The 25,293-nt window shown below is 39.5% G+C and overlaps 1 protein-coding gene across 4 annotated transcripts in view; it reads left to right on the plus strand.

The window, feature by feature from the left end:
• SLC2A12 (solute carrier family 2 member 12) overlaps positions 1–25,293 on the plus strand; it is a 48,262-nt gene that overhangs the window by 19,460 nt on the left and 3,509 nt on the right. For 3 of the 4 annotated variants that reach the window (XM_060753404.2, XM_060753405.2, XM_060753406.2), the window contains 4 exons: positions 1,179–1,673; positions 12,968–14,296; positions 22,849–22,971; positions 23,549–23,681. In XM_060753404.2, the coding sequence (XP_060609387.2) occupies positions 1,460–1,673; positions 12,968–14,296; positions 22,849–22,971; positions 23,549–23,681 (1,799 nt within the window). In that variant the 5' untranslated portion in view covers positions 1,179–1,459. The remainder of the gene's footprint in view (positions 1–1,178; positions 1,674–12,967; positions 14,297–22,848; positions 22,972–23,548; positions 23,682–25,293) is intronic. The other variant, XM_060753408.2, reaches the window with a different exon arrangement.

Below are 25,293 nucleotides of genomic sequence, written 5' to 3' on the forward strand. Positions count from 1 at the left end.
GAAAGGGGGGAACAACACTGATATTTTCAGTCTGATGTGCACATAGATCTGCCTATATAGTCTGAGTACTTTCTGAAGTGAGGTGAATGGAGAACTGAGAAAAGGATCTTTATCATGGTGATACGTTTATGGAACTTCCTTCATAAATATGGTGGTAATTACTGCTAGGAGGCACAAACTTTATACCCTCGCAAACTTTTCAAGTTGATAGACTCTGACTTTCAAGTTTTTATCTACTATTATTCACTATGTTTCCTTCTGCCCTGTTTGATTTTATTCTGATTTTGTGTTGGTTGAAGCTGTATGTGATGCATGATAAAACATGATTTTGTGAGACTGTGTTTCTGTATTTTAGAATAATGTCTAGGTGTTGTGATAGAATCATGGTTCATAATGTACCCAGGCATCTCTTTTTCCACTCTGGAAAACATATTTTGCAAGAGTTTGGATTTTTCCATAAACAGAGCAGAGCTTGTTTGAGTACAAGAAAGATTGGTGGTGGTGGTGAAACAGAGAGATTCAGTGTGGCTGAATACATATAGAATGGCTCAACGTATGCATAGAATTACAGCTAATGAAGTTTATAATAATCTCAATATTGCACCTTTTGCAAGAGTTTGGAAGAAATAAACCAGAACCTCTTTTGGACCAGAAGTGGTTTTAGAATACAAGAAAGATGTATTGTCAAAGGCTTTCATGGCCGGAATCACTGGGTTGTTGTAGGTTTTTTCGGGCTATATGGCCATGTTCTAGAGGAAGGCGAAATGTCAGGAGAGAATGCCTCTAGAACATGGCCATATAGCCCGAAAAAAATCTACAACAACCCAACAAGAAAGATGTTTTGTCTAATACACCATAGAAATGATTGCCTGTGTAAAACCAATGATTGTCCCTGTCTAGCTTATATATACCCATTTTTCTTTCAGACACTGTTTTTTTTCCTCTTTAAATGGGTATGTCACAGATTGCTAAGAAATAATAATAATATAAAAATAAAGACCACCAGTAGTTCTAACATGCGTAAAGAGGCTGTTTTCCTTTTGCTTTTTTCCCAATTGCTCATAGTGGCACAAGAATTAATTCCAGCTGTTATGTGCTTTTTTTGGTGCCCTATTTTTTTTCAAAAATATTTGCTGACACTGCAAACACATTAGTTGTTATTATTATTTTTTTAACAGAGGGAAGAAAAGGCGAGAGGGGAAAGTATGCTGCCTGGAGAGATGGAAAAGCTTTAAGCCAAAAGCTCTGGAGTGCCTGTTGAGCCCTGTGCAAGTCTTTGGCTGTTTGTTTAAAGGCAAAAACAATACTTCTGAGCGAAAGCCCTCCCCTCTGGCTCATGATAGGCTCACCCGGAATAGCAACAAGCTGTGTCACTTAGGAGGCAAAGCCTGCTGAAAGAGAAAGGAAAGTTGTTCATGGATCCCTTGGTAACTTTCACTGAGCAGCCAGCTCCTGTCATATGTTACCATGCTTAACGGCAGCAGGAAGTGGCGCCAGCTTTGACAGCAAAGGTCTTGGAAGGAGTCTTTCAGCTCTGAAGCACACTTGGAAAACTGTTTCCACAGCCATGATACCTGTGCCGAATACCGAGGACCTCAGCCAACAGTGCCAGAAAATAAGGGGAGAGGAGTGCAACCAGTACAGCAACCTGAATAGGCTTCCAGCTCAAACAGGTAACGCAACATAGCCTGGATGGCAATTATGCCTACAGGACAATAGGTGCAAATACGTGTGTGATTAATGTTCCAGCTTTAGAGAGTGTAATAGCCAGAGGAACCAAATAAAAGAGACCAAAGTCCCAGTCTTAACCTAATAAGCCAGACTTCTGAATCCAGATTTTCAAATAGAACTGTTTTAAATGTTATATTTTAATATGTATGCATTCATTGGCTTTGCATTTCACCTTTCCTCTGGAGAATAGAGGTAGGTGAATATGGAGAATTCTGGTTATTCCAGTTTGACCTCAAAACAAGGCCGTGAGGGGAGTGAAGCTGTGACACCAGAGCAAGGAGGTTGTGTGGCCCAGTTTTCTATCAATTCCAGTACCATTCCAGTACTCACATTTGAATGATTACTATTGAAAAACTCAGTTTAATGCTTGGTATATCTTGTGATGAACATCTGAGAGCTTTCCCCCTTTTCACCAAATCCATCATTGCCTAGAACAGATGTAGTATTTGCATCACAATGTGGAAATAACATTTGTTAACTTGTATTGAAGTTTCTAGATTTCATTAGAAGTTCGGTTTTGGTTTCTAAACCGACACAGCAAAGTACTTCTAAGGGGCACAGAATTCAATGTTGCTGTTCTTTCCTTATGATTATCCCAAGATAGCATTTTTGTTTCACCTTTTAGTTTAGAAAGTAACACATAATGGTTCTAGAACATACAGATATGAGCTGAGTGAAGATATAATGATGATGATGATGATGATGAATGATGATGATGATTTTATTTCTTACCTGTCTCTCCTCGTGTATAGGACATATTATAGTGGAACATTTTCTTTTGATAGTTGGAAATAGATCGAGTCATTTGCAGTCTATGGACACAGGTTCACTGACACAAAAAAGACAAATAAAATAGAAATATTCTTCAATAGCCTGTAAATCTGAGGTCTATTCAGCCCAAGTTCTATTATCGGTTTTCCTTCATGTTGCGACTTCTAGTGCCTCATTCCCTTTCCTTCTGTATTCGTGGTGTGCCCAAGTTAATCAACTTGTAAGATTCTTGGCTGCTGTTTTTCTTGTTTTTAAAAGGCCAAATGAAAGAAAACCTATATGTATCTGTGCAATAGGGGCCTGTGGAGTGTGTTTCATTTTGTAAAAATCCTCTATTGTTCAACTTTGGGATTTTAGTGAAATATAAGTCTGTGGTGATTCACCATATATGTTAAATAGAAGTTGGGGGTTGTTTATGTTACAAACAAGTATATTCCATATATGATAAGGTTTTGGTATTAAACATAATAATAATAATAATAATAATAATAATAATAATAATAATAACCATCATCAAAATCATCATTGTCGTCAAACTCCTTTGGGACTTCCGAATTCAGACTGAATTCAGAGCATAATACTCCTGACCTCACGCTCGTGGAAAATAACAAAGTACGGATCATCGATATTGCAATCCCAGGTGACAGCAGAATTGACGAGAAGCAAGTGGAAAAGCTTACACGATATGAAGATTTAAAGATAGAACTTCAAAGACTCTGTCCCAAGCCAGTCAAAGTGGTCACAGTGGTGATTGGCACACTGGGTGCAGTGCCTAAAGATCTTGGCCTGCACTTAAACACAATTGGTGCTGACAAAATTACTATCTGTCAGCTGCAAAAGGCCACCCTACTCGGATCTGCATGCATTATTCGCCAATACATCACACACATGGGAAGTGTTCAACGTGTGATCAAATACAAAAGCCAGCAGAGTGATCTTGTTTACTGTGTACTAAAATCGTTGTGTATCAAATAATAACAACAACAGCAACAACAACTTCATTTTTGTACCCTGCCTCCATCTCCCCGAAGGGATTTGGGGCAGCTTATATATGGCACAAAATGCTGAGACAAAGCATAAAATGAGTAGACAGTACAATATAAAGGAAAAACTATAGCATATACTAGTCTGTCACTAGTAAGTATGTGTTTTCATTATCAAGTTGACTTTGACTTATAATGACCCTATGAATGAAAGATATCCAAGTCACCCTGTCATCAACAGCCTCATTGCAGTTTGCGGACTCCAGGCTATAGCTTCCTTGTTTGAGTCTATCCATCTGGAATGTTGTCTTTCTCCTTTTTACTGCCTTGTATCTTACAAAAACCTACTGTTGTCTTCGCACGATATGGCCAAAGTTGTGGCAAACCCATTTCTTTAAGCATGATCCAAAGTTTATCATGATATCACAGTCTTTGCTATAATCTATAAAGTGCAGGCTGATTTTCTTCTAAAATTCTTTTCTGTACTTCATTAACCAAAATACATGTACAATATGAGCCCTAGTGCTCCTTTCTTTCCTGAACCCAGCTAGGACATCCGGCATTTCTCACTTCATATGTGATAAAAGTATTTGTTATAGAATTTGAGCATTATTGTAGCTGTGGCTGTTGTAATCAATGGTGTCATCTTTCTTGTGGACTGTATATTGAGTAAAGTACCACCTCTGTGCCCATAAGAGAGTACCTGAAACCCTGTATTTTGACTATATTTGGGGTGGAAACATATCACAAAATTGCACTGGAGGACCTGGTGAGGCCCACAGACATTTTTATAGAGTATGGGAAACTGAATCTGGATATCTTATTCATGGATAAGAAAATCATACGGTATTTCCAATTTGTGGGTCATTGTTTTGTCTTCCATATTTGTTGAAAGATTTTAGTTCGAACTAGAGTACATTCCATCCCAATCACATCTGTTAATGTTGATTTATTTCTCCCAAATGCCTTGAGTGAAGCTTCCAATTCATTTTTGTACAACTACATTGGCTGCAAACTCATTTCCAGACCCAATTCAGAGTGCTGTTTTTGACCTACAAAGCCCTTATACAACTTCAGTCCAGGATATATGAATGATCTTTCTACAAAACTGTCAGACATCTACGATCAACTGGGGAGGGTCTTCTCTCTATCTCACCATCTGCTCAAGTGTGTTTGGTGGGAACATAGAAGAGGGCCTATTCGGTGGCTGCTCCCAGACTCTGGAACTCCCTCCCAAGAGAGACCAGGAGGGCCTCATATCTGCTTGCCTTTCACAAGCAGGTAAACACCTCTCTGTGCTAGCAGTTATTTAGGGAAGGATGAGGGGCATGCTGCTGGGGCAGTTGTGAGTGGAATTCTGTGGGGATTTTGAGTTTTACTATAATTTTAATTGTACTTACTATGTTATAACTATATTTTAATCTAAATCCACACAATACTATTTAATGGTTTTTTTTTAAAAATGTTGTATTTGATTTGTTTTAAACTGTGACCAAATTGTGTGGTTGTTAGCCGCTTTGAGTGCCCATATAGAGAAAGGCGGGACATAAATAAAATAAACTAATAAGTAATGAATACATTGTCTAAAATTTTAGGTTCATCTGCAAATGAATGAATGATTTTATTATCCTTTCCACTTTTAAAAAATAGATCTTCTGGGTAATGGTTCTATCATTTTTAAAATTTCTTCTTTGTCCTGCCACTTGTTCTCTTGCTGGTAACCTCCATTCTTGGTTTAAATCTCCTTTTGATTTCTTTGATCTTGGAGGTGAATTGTATCTGGATTGTTGGAGGTTTTTTCAGACTATATCGCCATGTTCTAGAGGCATTCTCTCCTGACGTTTCGCCTGCATCTATGGCAAGCATCCTCACTACCTCTGAGGTCAGGAAAGAATGCCTCTAGAACATGGCCATATAGCCCAAAAAAACCTACAACAACCCAGTGATTCCGGCCATGAAAACCTTCAACAATACAGTGAATTGTCTCATGGCTAAAAATTCTCAATATCGTTCCCTAAATTTCAAATCCCAGAATTCCATAGAATGCAATCTTGGTACTTAAAGTTTAATAGTTAAAGACATCTGCATCTTCCATCATTCCCTCCATAGTGTTTCCCTTCTACTACTTTTTATGGCATTATTTTCTTTCCATAGAAAATCCTGAAATGGAATCAAGAAACAATAATTTATGGTGTGTTTTAACTGACAAAGGCAGGACGTATTTATCCTGAAAACCTTTGTAATTTCAATTGGTTTAACATCTTATTATGTTGTTGGGAAAGAGATTGCTAATGTGACATAAGAACCTAAATCCTGTTGAGGCCCCACTTAGCATAAAATGATTTAAATAGTAAGCTAATGCTTTTGTAAACCCTACTTCTCAAAAGTTTTAGTCTGTTGGGATTGTTCCATGAAATGTAGGCAAAGGTACAAAGGATAGACAGGATTGTATAGTGAAATTGATGCATACACAGTATTTCCTTAGGTCACCAAAAAAGCACAAAAAAACCCCTTAGCACCCCAGTTTTCCAAAATCAATTGCTCTATGGCAGCCTGGTGCTTCTAGGCTTTTTGTTATTAGCAAATAATTAACATGCTCAAGTCCCTTGACCCCTCCTCTTTTCAGCACTTTCTCATATATTGTCATCCAGAGAAAGTAAATGCATCCCAGATGTTGAGAGAGTCGAAAAAAAGTTAAATGCATAAACAGCTCACTTGGTGGGGAAAGGCATACTAGAAGGGAGAAAGAAGGGGGGAAAGAGAAAAAAAATCCCTCTGTAGGCATACACTAGTTCTACCATGATTCACATCATTCAGCAATATATTCATTGGCTATGTATATACATGGTAACGAAGGTCCATGTAGTCATGCTGGCCAGATGACCTTGGAGGTGTCTATGGACAACGCTGGCTCTTCAGCTTAAAAATGGAGTTGAGCACCACCCTCCAGATTTGGACTCAACTAGTCTTAATGTCAGGGAAAAACTTTACCTTTACCTCATGTATGAATATATGTGTGTGCATGTGCCTTCCTTATGTAGTGACCCCATTAAATTCATAGGAATTTGTAGTCAAGGAAGATTCAGGCAGGGTTTTGTAATTTCCTTCCTCTGAAATATAGCCCAGACCACCTGCTATTTGATGGTGGTCTCTTAAGAATACACTTTATACTTTATCTCACTGGATAAAAAACCCACTTAAAATCCGGTTTCTGCCTCCTTCTGAATTCTGGGGTTTGTAGTTTAGGGAGGAGCCTTTAACAGCCTCACTAAACTGCAAACCCCAGAATTCTGAAGAAGGCAGAAACCGAATTTTAAGTGGATTTTTTCTCCAGTGTGATGACGTAGCCAATTTGTATTCTGCACTTCTCCCCTAGGGGAATGGATTACAGTATATACATCAGACATAGGCAAATATTCAATGCCTTACAGTCACAGTGAGACACACAAACACAGACAAGGCAAAGGCTTCTTCTTTCATTTCTGGATCATCTCTGGCTCTGCTGGGGGGTGCTTTCATCCATTTCCAAGCCGAGGTGTCTGTGTTGTCCCTTCCTGGTTGTGTGGCTGGCAAGCGTCTTTTTACCTTTTCCCGCTGAAGCGGTACCTATTTACCTATCCACATTTCCAGGTTTTCAAACTGCTAGGTTGACAGGAGCGAGGGCTAACAGCAGGAGCTCATCCCATCCCGCAGATTCGAACTGCCAACCTTCAAGATACCAGTTCAGCAGCACAAGGGTTTAACCCATTGCGCCACTGCAACCCCTTGTTTAAGTACTAATCAGAGCTAGCCCTGCTTAGCATTTGCTTGTTGTTATTCATTCAGTTGCTTCCAACTCTTTGTGACCTCATGGACCAGCCCACGCCAGAGCTCTCTGTTGGCCACCCCCCCCCCCCAGTTGCTTCAAGGTCAAGCCAGTCACTTCAAGGATACCATCCATCCATCTTGCCCTTGGTCGGCACCTCCTTCCATTTTCCCCAGCCTCATTATCTTCTCCAAGCTTTCCTGTATCCTCATTATGTGCCTCATTAGCACTTGCTATCTTTTCACAATTTTAAATAATTATTTAAATACATATTTTTTATGACTGGATACAATAAACAGATTTTACACTCATCTTTTTCTTCTTCTTCCTATATTCTTCATATAAAATAGTTTTGCCAGGAGATGCAGATTTTCAGTGTGTGCTCAAGCCTATCTTCACATCACATTTATCTCAGTCAGAACCATTTGAAAAGAGGTGGGATGGCCAGAGAAGTTGCAAGAAACCACCAAAAGATAGACAGGATTGTACAGTGAAATTGATGCATACACAGTATTTCCTTAGGTCACCAAAAAAGCACAAAAAACCCCCTTAGCACCCAGCTTTGATATGACTGCTTAAACCAGTCTGGAAGCCTAGGCTGTAAAACTGCTTCCATTAAAAATAAATAAATAATGTATTGTACAAAATATGCCTACTAGAAAAAAAATACATTATGCACACAAAAATAATTGAAGAGGTCAGCAATATATTTGCAGCCAGAGGGAAGCGAGAGATTGATATATAGATTTTGCCGCATTGTGGAGAGTTCATTATAAGTTGTAAAGCAGCAAAAATTATCCAGGATTGTATTTGCAAAGAAAAATTATTTTGCCACTATAAAGTCAGCCTTGATGCACTCTGAAGATGAAACTATCTACTGTAAATAACTTGTTCCCATTTCACTACAATTAAAACTGTGTGGTGCACCTTAGAATGAGCAGTAAAGTTACAACTTACACCAGAGGTAGATATATCTAAGGAAACAGGTACATTTTAGTATCTGGATGGGTGTGGTGGTGGTGGTGGTGTGAGTTGTACTTTAGAATCCCCTTACTTGTGAAGTCTGAGTATCTTGTAGCTGCTTCTGGACTCTCTTACTGAGTCTCGAGGAGGAATAATGCCACACCCTTTCCTCTTCCCCCATTCCTTACACATCCACACCTGCATACACTTTTGCCTGTGCATGTCTTCCTGGTGGATGGGCAAAGAGGATGGTTCTTTTCCTCCAAGCCCAGTGTGGAAATGCTATCAATGGAAGCACTGAAGGTTTGGGCTAAGGATGCAAATGAACCTGTAATGAACCACACATTCCTTATCCCTGTTTTAAAGGTCAGGGTTCGATTCACCACTCGACCATGGAAACCTACTGAATGATCCTGTATGAATTACATACTTTCCGGCTTCAAAACCCCCATAGCAGGATCATTTTGGATTACCAAAGGTAAAAAAAAAATGGCAACAAACTCAAAATTAAGTGATAAGTCACTTCGGAGCACCCACATGATGCTCAGGGCATTCAAGCCCCCATCTCAGGTTTGCCCCACATTAAGAAAAGTTGGGAAACAGTCCAGAGTCAGTTCCGATTAGGAACTGGCCCCATTGTTCACACGGGCCAGTGCTGCCATCTTGCTTTCCCCGTGCTCTATGGCATGGGGGGAAAGAGAATAGCACTTAGCTGTGTTGATCTTCGTTTTGCAGCAGCAGCCGTGCAGCTCCAGAGAACTCCTGATCATTGCTCACTGCCTTTGTTGAGTGCCTACTTGACTTGGAGACGTGAGGGGAATCATTCCTCCTTTCTCCACGTCATGTAGGTATCTTTGCTGATATCAGCAAAAGTGCTGAGGAATGGCCAGAAGCTCTCCAGAATTTTTTGGCCACTGGTGGCGGCAAACAAAAGTGAAACAGACCATCTGTTGGGTCGGGGGTGCTTTGAATGTGATTTTCCTTCTTCTTGGCAGGGGGTTGGACTGGATGACTGACAAGGTCTCTTCCAACTCTGTGATTCTATGATTCTAGTAAGGGTCATGCTGTCATGCTGTCGCAGCAGGATGAAGACAGGCCGTGTAGCTGCCCCCAGGGCTGGTCCAGGGTATTGGCGCTCTGAACTAGCCTTGTGGCCTGAGTAAATGAACCTTTTATCCAGTTATTTTGCTCATGAAACAAAATAATCCTTAATGTACATCTCTCCCACGTATGCTAGTAAAATTCAATGATTACAAAGTAAACAAATACATTTTCTTTTTTTAACATTCATTTTCTTTTTTAACATTCAGAGGTGGCCATTCCACTCTGTCTTATGTTAGTGCTGGCTTTCATCCACCATCTTTCTAGATTTCAACTTACAGAAGCAGCGTGATTGCAACTGCACATGACTTGTATTTCAGAAAGGACATACTGTTTAAACATTCTTAGCACTCTGGGTTTATGTTCCATTAAATGTGCGTAAATATGGGCAGACCTGAGATTCTGCTTTGCCTGCCGCCAATGGCATGCAGGCTGCATTATTTATGTGAAGAATGTGTCAGCTTTTTCTCCAAGGAATCCACCCAAAGATCTCAGAAAGGTAGGACTGGTGGGGAGGGGGGCTTGTGTTAGAAAGAAGCAACTGAAGATTGCCATACATGATTACAGTAACAAGAGATACATGTATTAATCTCCCTTTGCTGATCAAGCAAGATAAAGGATTTGGCTTATATGTTTGTTGAATAGCTGCTGGCATAATAATTTGCAAAGATAAGTTGAAACACGAGAAAACTTCCTTCCAGAAACCAAAAACAAGAGTCATTGCTAGGTGCTTCCCAGAAACTATCAGTTTTGTACACATTTATTCAAAAGTAAGTATTAGGTTCAGTAAGTTTTACTCTCAGGTAAGATAATCTAATGTTAAATGTTTTTGTCTTATGCCTTTGGGCAGCTTGGCAGTTTCCTGACATGCTCCTCCCCTCTGGTCTCATTAAATCAGACGTGCACAGTGTTGTGTACAAGTTATCTTCAAGGCTTACGAACTGTCAAATTGCTTGAGAGGTTTGACATTTTGTGCAAAGTATGAGTTATGCTGGAATGACTGGCAAAAGTAAGTGCCATATTTACCAGATAAAGGATTTTTGTTTCTGACTTACATGTCACAAGTCACCTGACAAAAGGGGAACTCCTGGTGCAGGGATGTGAATCTTTGACTTTCCACAAATATCTGACTATAGTTACCGTCCATCACACATTTTGGTGCTTCAAATGCTAGACCTTTTTGGATATATTTGAACTGCCGATTCCAAAATGGCACCAGTTTCCTCCTTTCAGCTCTAGTTTTTGAGATACAGAATATATACCATCTACCAGTCACCATCTGCTCACCCATAGAAAACCATGATAATAATATCTAAGAAACTAAAGCTGATGCAGTCTATCCAGTGCAATTTTTTGAATCAGCACTCCAAATAAGCCCAGGAACAGGACAAAAAAACTACAACACCATTTTTTTTGTTGGACTATGTAATCATGTGTTGTTGGCCACATTAGTTGGGGCTGAATGTAACTGGCATTTTCTAGGTGGATAAACTAGTATTTGAAAGTAGCACACTAGTAAGGCAATCATCAGAATCAACCTGTGATTGAGGAAAACCAGGAGGAAAACTTAACTGAGTTATTTAATATGAACTGGTATGCACCAGTTTCTGTTTCGGGTTAGTGAACAAATAGGGACCACCAAATACAGTTTATTGCATACCGTGCAGCTGTGGACAAGTCAGCATTTGGGACCACCAAATACAGTGGCCATACACGAATCAAAGAACATGAAAGGCACTGCAGACTACTTCAGCCAGAAAAATCAGTAATAGCAGAACGTGTGATGAACCAAGCTGGGCACAGAATATTCTTTGAAAACACAGAAATTCTGGACCACTCTGGCAATCACTTTGTCAGACCACACAGAGAAGCCACTGAAATCCACAAGCACATGGATAATTTCAACAGAAAGGAAGAAACCATGAAAATGAACAAAGTCTGGCTACCTTTATTGAGAAACACCACAATCAGACAGTAACTAATGAACACCATCCAGACACAGGTAGCCCCTAGGCAGCAAGTAATCAAGGGCCAGTGAACACCACCCAAACAAAGGATGCCACCAGGCAATAAACACTCCAAGAACATGGGCCTGGCTACTTCCAGGCAGATGTCCTCACTATTGACTTTGCAGTCTCCTCAGTTACTCATATGCTAATAGGTAGATCCCACTCAACTTTCAAACCAGACTTGCTAATTGCACTCTTCACACTTGGTTAATAGACATTGGTTCTTTCTCACACCCTGGACATTCCACATGTATATATTCTCCACTTGCTTTACCACCATCAGATCCTCTGAAGATGCCAGTCACAGATGTAGGTGAAACGTCAGGAGAGAATGCTGCTAGAAGATGGCCATACAGCCCAGAAACCATACAACAGTCCTATAAGCAGAAACATTTTAAGTGTCTGAGAGAAGATAATCACTGCTAAGAAAAATCCACTTTATGTAGATTAAGATGGGGATAAGAAATGATCCAGAAAACTGGGGATTTCTCCCCAGCACCATATGAATGAAGGGGTTTCTGCTGCTAAAATACATTGTCTTTTTCTTTACATCCACAGAATAAGCATGTTTGACCACCAACACTCATGTTAATTAAAAAAGGGAACCTGATAATAGTAAACAAATATTATCCAGCAATGGTTGCCGTACAAAAGGGTGCACTGGAAGCAGAATGTGAGCAGTTGCTTCTGTGTTGTGATAATAAACAGGATGTGCAGCTATTGAAGGCAGTGTTTACTCTTTCTAATGAAAAATAAAATGGCAATATGCTCTCCACTACGTCACCATCATGGGCTGTGTTCATGTTTTCTATGCTTGATGGTGGTGTCATTACAATATTAGGTGATAGGTAATTTAATTAATAATCAGAAAGCCAGAGGTTGCTGATAAGTGAAAGCTCATAGTCCTGATTTCAAATGGAGCTTGTAAAGAAGCCAGCATTATGTAACAATGCTTGATCAACTTCGGAATTTTTCAGCACAAGACATGGCAATGGTAATTCATTGAGCAGATGTAATTAAGGATTAAGCAGATTAATATCAACAGTTGTTAATCAGATCTTAAATTTGATTGAGCTTAGTGCCCTATCAGGTCCTAGTCAAGCTCGGCTGATTCTGGTCTATCTTTCAATCCTAAATAATGAAAACCTGTGTATGCAAAATCTAAAACTAAAGACATCAAAATGGCAATGAAAAACATCTGGCAAAAAGGATTAAAACTATGATTAATATGTCTATTAAATTAGAATTGTAATTAATATACCTATGGGAGTATGGGATAAGAGTGAGGAAGGAAACATTCTTCCTTTAGAGTAGGAAGTTTCTATATTAACACAACTTGACCATCTTTCTTCTACTTTTGTTTAATTTACTTCCTAATTCAAAACTGGCACTACAGAGCAAATAAATACTAACAGAATTGTTGAATGTAGATAATGCAGATGGCAGAGACTGTCTCCATTTTTACCTAAAGTACAGCCATTTTGTTGTTGTTGTTGTTGTTGTTGTTGTTATTTTAACCTGTTAGCATTTTGAAGAGGCCTGTAGGATGTATGTTTTGTGATGATGCAGAAATAAAACAATGTTTCTCTATTTTTTAATTCCAGGCTGTGGAATGCTTACACTTCTGTCATCTGCTATTGCTGCTCTCAGTGGTTTTTTGATGGGATATGAAATAGGAGTTATCTCTGGAGCTGTTCTTCAGCTGAAAAGCATATTAGCACTTTCATGCCAACAACAGGAGATGGTTGTCAGTTCTCTTCTCATTGGTGCCTTCCTAGCTTCATTAACCGGTGGCATCCTCATAGACAAATATGGACGCCGAGTTACCATCATGTTATCATCTTGTTTACTTGTGCTGGGCAGTCTGATCTTGATACTCTTTGCCTCATATGGATTCCTTATAGTAGGACGGATTGCGATAGGGGTTTCCATTTCACTTTCTTCAACTGCAACATGTGTGTATATTGCAGAGATCGCTCCTCCACATCGAAGAGGCTTGCTTGTGTCCTTGAATGAACTGATGATCGTATTAGGTATTCTTTTTGCCTATGTTTCCAACTATGCCTTTGCCAGTGTAAACCATGGCTGGAAATACATGTTCAGCCTTGTCATTCCACTGGGGATCGTTCAGGCCATTGCTTTATATTTCCTTCTGCCCAGTCCACGGTTCCTGGTTATGAAAGGTTTTGATGAAGCTGCTAGCCAAGTACTTGGAAAGCTCAGGGCAACATCAGACACTACTGAAGAACTTGCTGTTATCAAATCTTCCTTGAAGGATGAGCGCCAGTATAGTTTCTTGGATCTGTTCCGTTCAAAAGACAACATGAGGGCTCGGATGCTGATTGGCATTACCCTAGTGTTTTTTGTACAAACTACAGGACAACCCAATATCTTATTTTATGCATCTACTGTTTTGAAATCAGTTGGGTTCCATAGCAATGAGGCAGCCACCTTGGCTTCTACTGGTGTTGGAGCAGTTAAAGTGATCAGTACAATCCCTGCCACCCTTTTTGTGGACCGTATAGGAAGCAAAACATTCCTCTGTATTGGCTCATCCCTCATGTCTGTGTCATTAGTCACCATGGGCTTCATAGTGCTTAATATACATATGAATGCAACAACTGTTTGTAAAAACCAGTCTTTGGGAAATTCCACTTTCCTGGGATTAGAAAAAGTCATATCCACAAATGAAACTCTGAAGAAGCAATTTGCTGGCATGGCTTCTTATACCAAAAGTCCACAGTGGAAGGCTGAAATGGCAAATGCAGTGGTGCAGAACAGAACAACCTTGGAAGAAACCACAGTTTATCCCACAAGCCAAGCAGAATCCCAGCTGAAAACAGAAGCTTTGAAAGTTCGATCTGCTCTGAAATGGCTGTCTTTGGCTGGATTGCTTGTTTATGTGGCTGCTTTCTCCATAGGACTTGGACCAAGTAAGTGTCTCATATTTTTCTCCTCTTTATTTCAATTTTAATTGCTAAATAACTTTGAGTGTAAGACACACAGACCGATGTCACTGAAATAAGAGAAAATCCAAAACCTTGCAAAATAAAGCTTTACTCATATGTCCTTGACAATGTGATGGGACAATTTTGTCTTGTCAGCCAACTGAGGGAAGTCTGGTCCAGTTTTATACAAATTGCAACTGATTTGCCGTATTCTTCAGAACTTGAAGGCACCTGATCTTTATCATATGAGGTACATAAAAAAAAAGAAGCTAGTGGACAGTTAAAAATGCTCTCCATTACACAAATAGCACTTCCACTTTTGCACAGAAGTACACACATTTGGTTTCAATGGACTGTAACATTTATTATTTATCATGTCAGAAGCGAGTTGAGGGTACAGTTAAAATGCATTTAAAAGCAAAGTTGTTTTTGTTTTAAAAAAAAGAACGAACCATGTACTATTAAGTAAGTGATTTGTTAGTAAGTTAGGAAGGATTTTAAAAACTGCCTTTTAATGCTGTACAGTGATGTTTTTAACATTTGTACATAGGATTGTAATACATTTTAATGTTAATGTTTAATATTGTAACTTTATAAACATTTTAAATTTTTTACACTTTATACTTTTATTAATGGTTTGTATTGTTTTGAGTTTGTTGTTTTAAATATGTTATTAGTCGTCTTGAGTCCTCCTTTTGGGAGAAGCAAGTAGAAATGAATACGCCTTTATACCCCTAGCCTGTGCGGAATTTATAGAAGAGATAAAACTGGAGATGACCCTGTTTGAAATCGGAGATTTTCAGTGGAGGTCCTATTGCATGTTCCTTTACTCTCAGAGACTGGGTTGGTGAGTTCATAAGGCATGGCATTCTCAGCCCCCTTCCACACAGCTGTATAAAATCCACATTGAACTGGATTATATATCAGTGTGGACTCAGATAACCCAGTTCAAAGCAGATATTGTGGATTATCTACCTAGATATTCTGGGTCATATGGCTGTGTGGAAGGGCCCTCCATTGTGGCACTAATTTGCGGGATAAATTCAAGGTATTATTATTTATTTATTTATTTATTAACTTTATTTGTACCTGCTAACATCTCCCAAAGGACTCGGTGCGGCTTACAAAGGTCAAGGCCCTCATAACAAGTACACAATAAAACTCAAGCAAACCAATAAACATTAAGCAATAACAATAAACATTAAACAATAACATCATGACACAGTTAAAACTAGGGCCGGGCCAAATTTAATGAATAAAAATTAAAAGTGCTGAACATGACAGGTAAATGTAAGGATTTTTGGGTAGGTGCGATGTGCCGGCAGTCTTAAATCTCTAATACAGTGCATTTGGGATATGATGCTGGGAGTTTCCTATTCTGGAAAGGCACAATGAAACAGACAGGTCTTCAAGCTCTTCCTAAAGACTTCCAACTTTGGGGCTTGTCTGATGTCCTTGGGGAGAGAGTTCCAGAGTCGGGGGGCTACCACAGAGAAGGCCCTGTCCCTCGTCCCCACCAAACGCGCTTGCAACGCAGGAGAGATCGTGAGGAGGGTCTCTCCAGATGAACGGAGTGATCGTGTGAGTTCATATACAGAGATGCGGTCACGAAGGTAGGCGGGTCCCAAACCGTTTAGGGCTTAGTAGGTAAACACCTGCACCTTGAATTGGGACCGGAAAATGAATGGCAGCCAATGGAGCTCCTTGAACAGGAGGGTTGACCTGTTGCAATCAATAAGATAGTGGAATATTCTAAAGATAAAACATCGGAGTGGATATTTATGTTGATATTATCTGAAATCACTCCTGATGAGTAGATCATGGATGAACCACTTTCATGTCTGTCCTGAGAGAAAAGTGGGATATTACATACATACATACATACATACTTAAATCCTACAAAATGTTTTGAAGGAGATAAAGTGCTTTTTTCATACCTCCATATCCTATAAAATTCCCCGTACTTTCTAATACTGTTTTGTAATTTTTGAGTTACACTGTTAAAAATTAGCTGGCAAAATGCTGTAATAAATAAATACTGTAACACCTAAATGGCTTAACAACAATCCCAAATATGACATTGCTTGTTATGTGAGTCTAAAATGTTACACAAGAGCCTATTGTTTCAATGTAGCAAGTAATATTTACTCATTGCTTATACAACATGCTTATTTTAGCAAACAGTTGGGTTCTTGGGGGCATTTTTCTGTTTTAAAATATAGCAGAAATAATTTGCAATAATTATATACTATATGTACAAATCCACTTATAGATACATTAAGTGTGACTTTTTCAAGTGAAAAGGCAACATGTTACCAATGCATTGTAATTTGAACAGATTGACACATTGTCCTAATGTATTGTTGTTGTTTTTTTTAAAAAAGCAAACAGTACAAGCCCTGATAAATCTAGATCATAGAATCATAGAGTTGGGACCTCATGGGCCATCCAGTCCAACCCCCTGCCAAGAAGCAGGAAAATTGCATTCAAAGCATCCCTGGCAGATGGCCATCCAGCCTCTGTTTAAAATTCTCCAAAGAAGGAACCTCCACCACATACTGTTCTTAATTACGCCTGTGTACAAAAAAGTAAAGCTGCTTTTACCTAGTCAGGGTAGATATGTTAGTTCCATAGGTTTCTAGGTGTCTGTGAAAACAGTATTCAGCCTATAGTAAAATATAGAGCCCCTAAGATAGGCAGTGGACAATTTGGGGGACACAAAGGGCCAAAAGTGGTTTTAGCCCTCTCAAAAATGTGAATATATTCCTCCAAGCCCCCTTTATCACTGGAAGTAACATTACCAAGCTCTGCTTCGTAGCAATGTAGCCAGTACAGGTACTGCAACAAAGGAGGCAACCATCCACTCTTGGCAACATTTCAAGAGCTGTTTATTACTCCACACACAGAAGCTTTGCTAGTTTACGTTGTTTTTTGTTTTCCTCTTTCTTTTGCTCGGAGACTTTAGGAAATCAGATGTGATCAATAATACAGTAGCACAAAGACATTCCAGTAGATTGCCTTGTGTTTACACCCGTGCTTTTGAGAGAAATGTCCTGCCCAAGATGACTTATGCCCATCGCAAGCAGAATGTTTCCCTGTGTTCAGGTGAACAATGTCTAGAAAGTACTGCAAGTACCTCAGCAAAATAATTGAGGACCAAACAAGAATAGACTTGCCTCGAGGTTATGAAAAGGAACCATTACAAACTTCACTTCTCATGTACATTATGGTGGCTGTACTGCCAGCTTCAGATGCTCAGTTACCATGAGTCAGACCCACAGAACATTAGGATTTGTCACCCCCTCCCCCCACCCACTCCAATTTCTAATCCACTTGGTCACATTCCCTTTCTTTTTTAAAACAAGCGCCACTTTCAAATTTAAAATTGTGCTTCTGCTTCTAAATGCCCAAATGCAATGTACCAAGCTGATGAATCCACTTTAAATCCAGTAGCTGCCGCCTGCAAAATTCTGGGGTTTGCAGTTTAGGGAAGAGCCCTTAACAGTCCAACTAAACTACAAACCCCAGAATTCTGCAGGAGGCAGAAACTGGATTTAAAGTGGATTAATTCTCTAGTTTGATGAAGTGTCATGTCTATATTGTCATGGCTAGCTCCAACAGTACTAACAGCATGTCTAGGAAATGGATTTGATATGCTATCTTACCTGGCTTTTAATGGTTTAAATGTTGATCATTTAATTGTTATTATTTAAATTACTTGTTTTAACTTGTGTAATGTATTTTATTGTTTGTTGTATATATATATATTACTTTTTTATAAATTTTACTTTTTTTAGGTATTGAATGTTCGCTTTTATTATGTTGGAAGCCATCCTGAGTCCCCTCAGGGAGATAGGGCGGGCTATAAATTATTATTATTATTATTATTATTATTATTATTATTATTATTGCCTTCCAGCTGTTATGATTTGACAGGGACAAAATGATCTTTCATCCCACCTTTTCAACTGTTTTCTTGTCACACTTACACCCTTTGTCGTCAGTTTATTTCAGTTCATGCAAACTATATTTTCATTCATCTCATAATTTTGGAAAGGAAAGGAGGGGGCTGAATCTTTCCCTTTTCTGTAGACTCAAGCAAGATCGATCTGCTGCAGTCTCTCCTAGGGCCTTTCCACAACCCTATATCTCAGAATATCAAGGCAGGAAATCCCACATTATTTGAGTGTGGACTCAGATAACCCAGTTCAAAGCAGATATTGTGGGATTTTCTGTGTTGATATTCTGGGATATAGGGTTGTGTGGAAGGGCCCCTTGTTATAACTTTTGCCATTTTGACTAACCTCTCATATTGCTTTGCCACATATGTCCATGATTTCATATGTGAAATGTTGGAGAGCATGTAACTGGCCATCATGGTGTGATGGTTTGAGCACTGGACCACAACTGTGGAGATCAGGGTTTGAATCCCTGTTTGACATGAGACCCACACTCTCTTAGCCTCAGGGGAAAGCAATAGCAAACATCTTCTGAATACATCTTGCCAAGAAAAGCCTCCCTTAGGGTTGTCATAGGCCAGAAATGAGTTGAAGACACATATCAACAATGTAACTGATAATATAAGTCTGCTCACATCCTTTTTCCACTCAGTTGAAATGCCATGGAGTCGTGACAGCCAATTGTTTCCCAATATACCCCACTGCTGCCTATGAATAATTAACCAAACAAACTTTGGTTGCTTTCATCTGCCATGGGCTAGAGTTTTTAATGTGGATCTGCCAACTCTAAGCCTGTTTCTTAAGTAAGGAAACACCTTTGTTTCATCATAGTCTGCTGTACACCTTTTCTGGCCCACAAAACAGGAAGCCAGAAGTCTGCTCAACCGGTCTCTTTTCTCCCATGTAGTGTATTCTAGCAACAAAAAGAGAAGTCATAGGTGAGTCTTCCTGGCAGTGTGGTTTTCCTGACACCAATGGGTGGTTCTTCCTGTCACCACTTCTTTTGACTGATGAAACAGTTCTAGGCTGCATTGATAGTGGTTGTTTAAAGGGTTGGCACTGGGGTGGGCTTTCAGGCAGTACAGATCTTTCCCATACCATTTCCATCCCATTAGATGTGTGTGTTCATCAAGCCTTGGGTTGTGACAAGGCCTTGGCCCAGTCATAATACTGCCAGAGGTAAAGGAGGAGATGACCACCCCATACATCCTTCATTTTTTTTAAACAGAAACCACCTGGAATTGGCAGCTTCTTCCTCATCGGAAATGGCTTCACCACCATATTGAAGGTAGCAGGCCATTTTAAGGGTTGCAAATCGAGCTGTGAAGCACACACAGTTCTGTTACCTAAGGGAGAGGAATGCCAGGGGCTCAAGAGAAATAATGGTGTGGGTGCCACTTCTGGCTTACAATTTCAAAGGCAATAGCCCCACCCTGCTTAATGGTAAAACCTCCTCTGTCCGTTGTGTTGAATTACACAATGGACAGGCCTTTCTGGGGCAGGATTAGTACCTCTGCCTAGTTGTTGATTGCAGTTTTTGAGCTCCTCCTTTCTAGAGCAGTTTTCCACTTTTTGATTCTATTCTTTAATCTATTGATTAATCTTCCCTTTGAAAACATATTCTATGATTGTGGCAGTCTCCCCTTTCTGCTCTTTAAAACATTCTGCCCTCATTACTTAGGGGATAATCCCCTTCCTTATCATCCCTTAGCTGGTGCCACTTCTTAATACTTCATTTCCTTCAGAGGCTTTGATATTCCTTTCCTCATTCATTTCTAAACTGTAAGTATGGCTAATCTGTTTTTGACCACAATTGTACCTTTGAAACTTCTGAAAAATAATTTCCAGTACTGTACTTTGAACTTTGGGAGAAAAAAAAACTGCCTTAAGCATGTTTTCTGCTCTAAGTACTAGGCAGAGAAGAAAAGTCAAGAAAGAATATAAATTCTTTCCTGTACTATTAATACTGCAGACTCATAGAAAACCTAGCAACATCTAATATTTTTAAATAATTTTAATGGATGCTTCAGATATATATTCAGGAAGTTACATGTATTTCCTCCTTCTCAGTGAGATAACTAACTGATAAAGGCTTTGTCAGATAAGTTTAGTCCTGGCTCTGTGGCTATTTTGGAGGTAGTCCTCCAAGGTCATAGAGAAGTACACTTTCTATAGCCCTGATTGGAAAGTATCTCAAAGGCATGTAAGACCTGAATCAAGGGAAGCAATAATACCACTATGTCCCGCTTTAGTCAGACCTCCTCTGAGTTACTGTGTCTAGTTATCAAACTAACAGCCCAAGAAACATATTGACAAGATGGAAGGTGTCCAGTGTGATGGAGTTTGACGAGGCTAGATGGCTATCTGTCAGGAGTACTTTGATTGGGTGTTCCTGCATGGCAGGGAATGTGCTGGCTGGCCATTGTGGTCTCTTGCAACTCTGGGCCCATCCACACAGCCATATAACTCAGAATATCAAGGCAGAAAATCCCACAATATCTGCTTTGAACTGGATTATCTGAGTCCACGCTGCCATATATTCCAGTTCAAAGCAGAAAATGTGGGATGTTATTCAGCTGTGTGGAAGGAGCCTCAATGATTGTGTTCTGTGATTCTTAGGCCACTTCCACATAGCTGAATAAAACCCCACATTTTCTGCTTTGAGCTGGAATGTATGGCAGTGTGGACTCTGATAACCCAGTTCAAAGCAGACATTGTTGGATTTTCTGCCTTAATATTCTGGGTTATATGGCTGTGTGGAAGGACCCTTAGATGAAAGCCAGACAGCTGCATGAAACAGCTGGAACAGAGCTAGGTTTGTTCATCAGACCAGCAAATTAAACTGTTTTATTTATTAATCACAATAACATAGTGTTCCCTCAGTGTTCTCCTGAAGATGGTATTATGATACATTTTGTCAAAGCATAGTCTTGATTCACATTTGACTGGGCAAAGTATTGATATGTTGAATATGTAATCCAGGATGAACTGCAGCACTAAATGCTGCCATTACAGTTGGATACTGGCAGTCAAACATTGGAATGTCATACATAAAGGGCAGTGAGTGGGCAGGTGTTAGCTTTATCTTCTCCAGAAATGTGTTAGTTAATGGAGATGGAAAGCTGTGTACTATGCCAGCTGTCAAAATTCAGATGGTCTTGTTGAGCAGAGAGCTGGAGAATGGAATTTTCACCTGCAAAATGTTTATTATGGAAAGCTGGTGTCTGCTTACAGGCATTGCTCAAGAGGAAAGATCCTTTTGGGTTGCTGTGGTTGCTTGCTGGAAGGGAAAAAGGCATTTTTAACAGTGGAAGAAGACACTGATAAAGAAGCTTCCACAAGTGCGGTGGTGGTGATCTATCTTCCTGTAGCTGTGTTTTTATAAAGCATATTCTGTAAGATAGTAGAGTTTTTCACTACCAAAATGTATAATTTTGTTTTTACACCTGGACACAACCTTCTCCAATCCTTCCAGCTGTTTAGCACTACAACTTTGTCCCTGGCTTGTGGTGGCCAAGAGTAATGGGAATTGTAGTCTGAAAGTGGTAAACTGCATTAGTAGCATATTCCAATGTATGTTTATTCGGAAGTATAGTAATGGAACATAATTCTAGGAAATGTACTGCAGGCAATCCCCGAGTTACAAACATCAAATTTACAAACAGTTCATAGTTAAGAACAGATAATAGGAAGTGAGAGAAATCTACCCCTCAGAAGGGAAATTCACTCATGAAAGAGTTATCATGGGGAAAATGTGTCTCAATGGAAGCTTTAGCACCCATCCTTGTTTCCACAACAAGCTAAATTTTTCAAAATCCAATAATCACAGGGACAGAAAGTGAGGGAAAATATTCTTAACAGGAGCACAAACAATAAAACAAACACCACAGGGTTATTAACCCTTCCCTATACTATTCAAAGCTAGCTAGCTAGCTAGCTAAAAAGATAGATAGATAGATAGATAGATAGATAGACAGACAGACAGACAGACAGACAGACAGACAGACTGACTGACTGACTGACTGACTGACTGACTGACTGACTGACTGGAGTTACACCTTAAAAATGTACCTGTTCTGACTTATATACAAATTCAGCTTAAGAGCAAACATACACAACCTATCTATTTCATAACTTGGAGACTATCTGTATAGGGTTGCATCTTAAATCACAAATAAAATTAGGATACATGACCAATTTTCGTGTACATTTCTAGTAAATGTAATAGTTCTCATTGGAGAGTCTTAGTTTCTGCATATAGTAGGCACTTGATAAACACTAGGGTTGGCATCCAGGTAGCTCCCTGTGAATACAAAAATATTTAAATGTCCCAATTACATTATATACAGCCCACTTATCCATAAACTCAATATCCACGATTTTGCTTATCCACACTCCACAAAAACATCTCACTGGAAGGGTTGAGGCTGGCCATGATCCCCACATCTCCTCTGTCGGTTCCAGCACCCATACTGTAGTAAGCAACTCAACAAAAGTCATGAGTTCAGTCTAGAAGCATGTGAAGCTGGACTAGACCATTTTTAATTGACATATTAAATGTTTATGCTTGAATTGCAGTGTCGTGGTTGGTATTAAGTGAAATATTTCCAGGTGGGATCAGAGGAAGAGCAATGTCTCTAACCTCCAGCATGAACTGGGGTGTTAATCTACTAATTTCATCAACGTTTTTGACTACAACAGGTAAGGATAGAAGGGCTCTGGGTGAGCATAATGTGGACCTTTTTGCTAGTTGCTTATATTCAAATTATAAGGAAGAAATAAATCCAGGTGTATGAACAGAATTCCAAGAATCTGGAAAGCGCTCAGCATGTAAGGTCCCAGTACACTCATAGCTTAGATATCTCTGCCATGTTATTTTTAGCACTCAGGTGGAATAAAAACAATAATAACCACAAAACTTGCCTCTAGGGTGCTTCCTTAGATAACAATCTGTTGGCAAGATACTTTCAGGAGAAGGAGAACCTGCTAACATTAAACTGAACCAGTCTTAATGTTATTTCAGTCATTTGTGTTTCTTAGAATCCTTTAATCTATAGGGCAGCAGTTATTGATAGCTTTTGTTTCAGTGGGAGGGTGAATCCACTCACTTGTATATGTGTATGCTCATAAATACTTTTACTTTAAGGACAAAACTTGTGGAACCTTCTGATTATTTCCAATAAACTGTAGTTGTATTGTGGCAATCGCAACCTTTTTGGCCTAGGAGCAGCAACTATCAAGCTTCTGACACTAACTGGTGTTTTGTTTTATTCCATAGACCTAATTGGCCTACCATGGATATATTTCATTTATGCCGTAATGAGCCTGGCATCCTTAGCTTTTGTCATCATGTTTATACCTGAGACAAAAGGGTGCTCCCTAGAGCAGATATCTATTAAACTGGCCAAACAGTAAGTATTAAATGCAATTCTACAAAGCTATGTTGTTAACACAATGTTAGGATATCTTTATATTCAATAATTATTCAAATGTGATAAACCTGTATTGTACAACTCTCCCTTTATAGGTTATTGATTGAAGTTAACTTGAAATGTTTCCTCAAGTCAAGCTTGTTCATGGAATGATTCCCTTAAACAGGAAAATTCTGCCATCTTGTGGACAATTCACATCTTTGCAATAATGGAAAAGGAATAAACAGCAGATACAATTCCTAGCCATTTCTTTTCTTCCTGATTTCAAAGTCCATATGAAAGAGATTATGTAATGGATCCTGTCTCTGGATTGGCCCCTCATTTCCAAACCCTTGAGCCCTTATCCTCACCCTTGACCCTTAAGATCCTCCCTCAGATTGGGAATTTGGGCCTCAAAATGTTCCTTCTATAGCAGTGGTTCTCAACCAGATGTTTTGGCCTTCAATTCCCAGAAATCCTAACAACTGGTAAACTGGATGGGATTTCTGGGAGCTGTGGGCCAAAATACCTGTGGATGCACAGGTTGAGAACCACCGTTCTATACTGACCAGTAGATTCATTGTTCAGTGGGTTCACTGTGGTAAGCACAACCAGACTTTCTATCAAAGCTTAACAGGAACAAGGAAGAGTATATTAATGCATTGTTAGATCACATTTGAATCCAGTTAACTATTTAATCATCCAGAGCTTCCCATTCAGTTATTCCCCCTGCCTGACTTTCATATGTCGATTCCAGCTATTCGCTAGACCAGATTTCCCCTTTATGCTGTATGCCTTTAAGTTGTTTTCAACTTATCATGACTTGAAGGTGAACTTATCACTGAGTTTTCCACAACTCAGGCCCCTTTACACAGCTAAATAAAATCCCATATTATCTGCTTTGAACTAGGATATTTGGCAGCGTGGACTCAAATAACCCAGCTCAAAGCAGATATTGTGGGTTATTTTGCTTTGATATTATGGGTTATAGGGCTGTGAGGAAGGACCCTAAGTGTGTGACTCATGACTTGCCAAAGGACATTCATTGGATTTCCATTGCTGAGTGGGGAATTGAATCCTGGCCTCTAGTGTCATTGCCAGAGCTCAAACTGCTGTCTCTTCTTTTAGCCTCTCTTTCTGCAAACATTTCCCTATCTCTAGGCCATCTTTTTCCCTAACCCCAATCTCGCCCCTACAATGTTTCCTCTGTTTCTAAGTCATCTTTCTCCACCCGCGTTCTCTCAGAGATAACTCTTTGTTTTGTATCTTTTCTCCCTCATGGACCTCTCTTCACAACATCCCCAGAATCATGATTTGATTGTCACAAAACAGGTTTGCCCAGTAGCAATGACATCATCATCGGGGGCCCCTGAAGAATCCCAGGTGTTCCTCAGGGATCCCCAAGGATGATGTCTATTGCTCTGCACAGCAATAGGCAAGGATGGTGGCTATTGCTATGCATTCAGATACAGGAAAATAGCCAGGTACGGTTATGTCACTCCCATCACTATCCATTGACCAGGAAATGGCCAAGGAGGGATGAGACTTTGGTTGTTTCACAGTCAGTGAAGAACTCTAACCATGAGAACAGCCAAACAAGTGCTTTACAATG

The sequence above is a fragment of the Anolis sagrei genome, chromosome 1 (assembly GCF_037176765.1).
Source record: "Anolis sagrei isolate rAnoSag1 chromosome 1, rAnoSag1.mat, whole genome shotgun sequence".
Taxonomy (NCBI): Eukaryota; Metazoa; Chordata; class Lepidosauria; order Squamata; family Dactyloidae; genus Anolis; species Anolis sagrei.